The sequence below is a fragment of the Pholis gunnellus genome (genome assembly GCF_910591455.1).
Source record: "Pholis gunnellus genome assembly, chromosome: 18".
Classification (NCBI taxonomy): Eukaryota; Metazoa; Chordata; class Actinopteri; order Perciformes; family Pholidae; genus Pholis; species Pholis gunnellus.
In genome coordinates, this window is record NC_136545.1 from 15,617,536 (window position 1) to 15,623,553 (window position 6,018).

At 42.0% G+C, this 6,018-nt stretch overlaps 1 protein-coding gene across 1 annotated transcript; it reads right to left on the reverse strand.

Annotated features, from left to right (window-relative positions):
- Positions 1-2,948: 2,948 nt before the first annotated feature.
- Positions 2,949-4,169, reverse strand: rxfp3 (relaxin family peptide receptor 3; the record flags this gene model as incomplete). The annotated part of the gene is made up of 1 exon (XM_079178572.1): positions 2,949-4,169. The coding sequence occupies one exon, from the start codon at positions 4,167-4,169 to the stop codon at positions 2,949-2,951; it is 1,221 nt and encodes a 406-aa protein (XP_079034698.1).
- Positions 4,170-6,018: the final 1,849 nt, after the last annotated feature.

Genomic DNA, 6,018 nt, shown 5'->3' on the forward strand with positions numbered 1-6,018 from the left:
TTTAATAGTATTGTTTTAATAAATACAGATTCTTTATTATATCGTCAACATGTCTTTGATTCTTGTGATTACATTAATTTGCCTAATGGGACAGTTTTCACCTTGAGGCAGCACAGAAATGGGTGTTTTTCCAGTATGGTGTGGCACAGGAGGCCGGATAGTTAATGTTTATTTATTGGTTTATTTGATAAGGGACAGTGCCCCCCCCCCCCCCCCCCCCCCTGTTCCCTGTTATGTAAAAGTGCTTTGAGTGGTAGGAAGCCTAGAAAATTGCTGTAAAAGTACAGTCCATTTACCGTATACCATGGTGAAAAACAAAAGTTATCCCTCTGTTCTCCTCATTATTTGTACCTCCCAGGCTTTGTAAAGCAGCTCAGTTGTCAAAGCTTTTCACTCTTCTTCTTGTCTTTTTATTCACTTAATAATACATTGACATCTACAGAAGAAAGGTGTTGCGTCTGAAGCCATCATTATCATTTCTGCCAACATTTCACAGGTTTTAGGTGTTCATGGCTGTGTGTGTCTCAGGCACTTTCAAATCCATTTTCAAATGGATAATGGACTGCATTTATAAAGCGCGTTTCTACCTTACTGGTACTACAATTTTCCTCTGACTCATTCACCATTGTTGGCGGAACTGCCATGCAAGGCGCTTGCCTGCCCATCGGGAGCAACTTGGGGTTCATTGTCTTGCTCGAGGACATCCACAAGTGGACACGAGGGGACAGCCTGCTCTATCTCCTGAGCCACTCATTTTTCAATGAGGGAGAAAGAATTTTCAAGCAAGTAATCAAAGAAAATTGATTTAAAAAAAAAAAATTGTGGCGCACAACAAAAACCCAGACATCCAAAACACATCAAAGGCTCTCCGGCTCCCTGGGAGATCAGTTGAGATATTAGCGCATCTCTCAAGGAACAGACGTTGTTACTAGAATTTCAATCATCATCAATCATGATTTGGATTCATGTCATTTTCTTCCCCTCAAAGGGGATTTTACAAACAGATGAAATGCTTACTGTGTGAGAGTAAACTGATTTGCGAGTGTGGGATCGTGATATAATCATTCTGATGTACCAATTCAACTTGACAATTACTTATAATTACACTCGATTTTCATGGGGGTATGAATACGCAATGATACCCTTTGCTATTAGCTACTTAATTGAAAATTAGTTTGGTAATTATCTCAGCATGTTGATCGTAATATGTGGGTTTGCCAGACTCCTGCAGTCTTATCGCTGTCAGATATATGCGCACACACACACACGCACACTCATACACAAACCATAGTCAGCAGCAGGAGAAATGGTTGCGGGGAAATCAACCAAATGAGTTTCATTCGAGTATTTAGTTAATTAAAAAAGACTGTACCGAATCCAGACCTTAATTGAATCATGCCCTTTCTATTCAATCTGGAGTTGAAATGTCTTATCAGTGCCCCAATTAAAATAACTTCCATCTATCCAGGATGACTGAACTTTCAGAAGCAAACTGTGCAGTAATATCTGACTGTAAAGGTCAAATCAACCAGGCATCCATATCTGACTGTCCTTACTTTAAAAGAAGTGAAAAATGTAAGTAAGAGGAATACGCGCAAGATAACCCCTCTGAACTTCTGCTCATGAATACATTTACTGTAGATTAGGCTGCTAAACGCCCCTAATTACTCCTTTGAATCAAGATCAATGAAGGGTAATAAAGGAATTACTGATGGGTTGATGCATGCAGACTAGGAAGTTGCACTTAAGTTGACATTTAAAGCACTGATTTAATGTTGTGCCTTTGCACCTTGTTGTGCTATAATGGAAAATGTCATGAGAATTAAGAATTTGAGACAAAGATGGTTTTAGTGGCAAGTTCTTTTGAATTTTACATTAAGGTTATTAGAAATTAATAAAATAAAAATGTGTTTCACTTGGGCAATAACTCGAAATTGATTTTGAGGTGTTTCTGCATTGATTGTAAATTAATTAATATAAATGCAAGATTATTTAAAGGTATAACATGCAAACAAATCTCTCAATCATCGCTTGTGACCCAGAAGTGTTTGGTGGTGTCTGTATCTGCAAAGATCCTGCATGCTGATGGTATTTTCTCTTTCTCATGTGATCCGGACTCTTCTGAGCGTCAGCAAAAAGAATTTGAAGCCCACAGGGAGGTGTGTTTCCCCTTTCAGTCTCTTTGCGTGGTGCCGAGCGGAGACACAGAAAGGCACGGGGACAACAGACACTCCACAGGCGGTTGAAGCGCACCTTGGGCTGCATTCATTCAAAATCCGGCACCTTCCTGCAGGTTTGAGGGGAGGGGTGTGTATGTTCATTGGTGCTTTACAACGTATAGTCACCGGGAAACAATCAGAAAACAACGTTTTATTTTTTGTCCCACTCTTCATTCACATAGATTGTGTTTACAAACAGCAATGAGACCACATATTATAGGCTACCTCTCAAGACTATATATTTATATGCATCCGTCCCACTTTTTCTCTCCATGAAGTCCATACCAATTCATCAGACAACAGTGCTCTCCCTTTCCCCCACATTTAAAATCTGTGCATCGTTGTGTGCAGACATTGTTCATCCTCATTGACAAACACAAGAGCACAAGAGTGTACTGAACAAAGAGACAGCAACTGTCTCACATTTTGTAGATGCACATCACTTGCACGTTATTATTATTTATATATTTGTTCACATTTTTGGACAGACTTGGCACATTCACAATACTGTTTGTCTTCTTAGCACAAAATAATCTCTGATTGTGAATAACAGAAAAAGATGCATGTGAATGGCATTCATATTATGATTTGCTGATCTTTTCTCGCCTTTTTTTTAAAAGCAGATCCAACTTGAACTCCGGCTTTCCTGGAGCAGCAATAAACATATAAATAACAATCAAAGACGATAAAAAAAATGGTCCATGCGGCACTTTTAATTAAGTTATCGGCCTACGTGCTGTTTTGCGGCAGATCTCGCGGGTCATTGTACATAACAGTCCCCGGAGGATAGAACACAACAGCGGGCTCCTCGGGCGCGCTGACGGGGACCAGGACTGGCCCCTGCTTGTCCATCGCTGGCTTTGTGGTGGCCGTGATCGGCCTGGTTGTCGGCGAAGTCATCCGCCAGAAAAGTTTTTTCAGCGCTTTTCTGAACTCCCGCCTCATCAGGCAGTACAGAATCGGGTTCAGACAGCTGTTGGAGTGCGCCAGACACACGGACACGGGGAACACGTACACCTGCGTGGTGTAGTACTCATAACTGAAGTGAACCACGTTGAGTTTAATGAGGATGCCCCAGGCTGTCAGCGCCTGGTTGGGCAGCCAGCAGAGGAAAAAGGATAAGACCACTATGGTTACAGACTTGGTGACCTTCGCGCGTCGCTTGGCGCTCGAGGTGTTGATGTTTTTGGAGGTGATGGAGCGCAAAAGGAGCAGGTAGCAGGCTGAGATGATGCCCAGCGGCAACACGAAACCCAGCAGCACTTTCTGAGAGTGATACAGTCCCAGCCAAAACTGCGCGTTTCCGTTGGTTTCCGGGAATTTGACAAGGCACAAGTCCTCACTGGAAACGCTCACGGTCGTGGAGAAAACCGCGTGCGGCAGCGCGGCGGAGACAGCGGCGATCCAGATGAAAACGGTGATGCACCGCGCAGGGCAGCAGTGTGGCCGCCGCCGCCTGCCCTTGAGCGCAGAGGCGAGCGACCAGTACCTCGTCACGCTCATAGCGGTGAGGAAAAACACGCTGGCGTACATGTTCATAGCCGTCACATAGGAGACTATCTTGCACATCGCCTTGCCGAAAGGCCACGTAAAGTCCAGCACGTTTTCCACCGCCCAGAACGGCAGAGTCAGCACGAACTGGAAGTCCGTCAGCGCCAAACAAGTTACGAAAAGGTTGATGGAGGATTTTTTCCACACATGTTTAGACTTCATCAGGTACAGAACCAGTACGTTTCCAACCAAACCCAGCGCGCACACCAGCGAGTAAATGACAGAGATTATAATCCTCACAACAGCGGCGCCATCTCCCACAAAATCTGTCTTGTTGAAGTCTGACAGGTGGAAGAAGTCACCGTCGGAGCTGTTGGTCGTGTTGAAAATGCAACTGAGGTTGGTGTTTGCAGCATAGACTATCCCTGCTGAGGCTTCGTAGTTAGTGTCTCCTGACATGTTTAACTTTAATCCCTGAGGATGTTTCCTAAAAGCATGCCTCCGGATCCTCGTGGATTTCAGGTTATTAACACATAAGGTGAAGAAGGGTGCAGGTTTTCTGTGAATCGAAATGAAATAACTGCTGCGTATCCCTGACTGGTGACAAAGATTTTCATCAGTGATGCTCACCAATTTTTCTCATGCGCGTATCAGCTCTCCACCCTTGAGAAAGCGACTGGGTGAAGCAGGAGCGCCAGTATAGCCAGTGCAGGCATTGCGCACGCATATTATTATTGCGAGTGCTTTCACATCACTCCGCAAAGAATATCTCTGCTCGCGCAAGCAAGATTGTAACCAAGGAGAAAAACATTTCTTTGACCATTTTTGAAACTCTGTGTTAAAGCCCCCATTTCTGCCAGTTTGGGGATGTGTTGGAGAGCCAATTACTGTATTTAGAGAGACCTTTCACAGGTTTGGCTATAACACAAAACCAGAGATGGCAATGCAGTTGAGAGCCAAGGAATTGAATATCTGTCCAACCTGTCACAACAGGTGAAGTTAAGGGTCGTCAGGAAAAGTGTAACACAACCCATTTCAATCTTCACTAACGTCTTTGTTTTTCAACATAACAATTTAAAACCTCTGCCATTATAGAGATTTACAGCCTTTAAAAATACATCAATCATGGGTATCAATGACCTATTTGCACATTTCAAGGTTGTAATTTCAATAGTTTGCTCATTTTCACATCTTACTCTGTGAACTAAGGATTTATTCCCAACAAATCAGAGCTGCTGACTAAAAGAACAGTAAAAACACTCACAAAGACATATCTGGTGAGTTTTATTTTGTGTCTATTTAATTTGACTGAAGTCTGTTTTCTCGTAAGTTAACAAAGCACTTTAGCCTGTCTTGTGGTGTAAAAGAGAAACTTGAATTCAGAAGGTTTACGTTTTAATTTTTCTGTTTAGGTCTAAAAATATTTCCTTTATTGACATGAACGTTTATATTGTTTATTTATCAGACTAAAAGCTAAGAGAGCTTGGAGCAGAACATCTGAACATTATGATGCAATCTAAACTAACTTTCCCTTTCATGCTCTCAACAAATTGATTAGATTCAGTTTGACTACAAAACATGCTTAATACAACCATGGCAACATGAGGCAAATTATATTTGCACCCATAGACGAAAGAATATATGATTTCAAAGTGATGCATTAGAGCACTTAGTCACCATGCGTTATAGTTTTATCAAGTCAGCGGGGCATGAAGTTCATCCATATTGATGTGTTTGGCCCCCTGATGCATTTTATACTCGTGGGAGTCAAAACGAAAGACAACATCTGAACCATGTATAATAATCCTTCACTAAACATTTACCCTTTACTTTGAGCTTATGGGCGGCATGTCCGCTGCAGAAACCAACATGTCAGATCCTCTCTGAAGCTCTGCAGCACAAATGGTGAAACAATTATGTCTGTGACAGGAAAACGAAAATATCCACTGTAATCAGTTTTAATCACAACTACGTGCCATCACACTAATGGTTTCCTGATGGTCCCTCTTGTGGACATCTTGACAGCTAATGACACTGTGTTTACCCGCAGCCTCCCAAAATCTATGACTAAAATGTCCCTTTACTAGAAAATGTTGGTTCACATGAATCTGATTAGGACGATTTCCATGCTACTTCTGGCACTAATAATGATAAATCTTAGTCCTGGCCATATTTTTTTCTAAAAAGTGAGTGTCAGAATAATGTTTGTGACATATTAAACCTAGAAGAAGTATCCAGATCCTTTACTGAAAAATAACACAGAGTAAAATTGCTCCTACACGTAAAAATCCTGCATTCAAAATTGTAC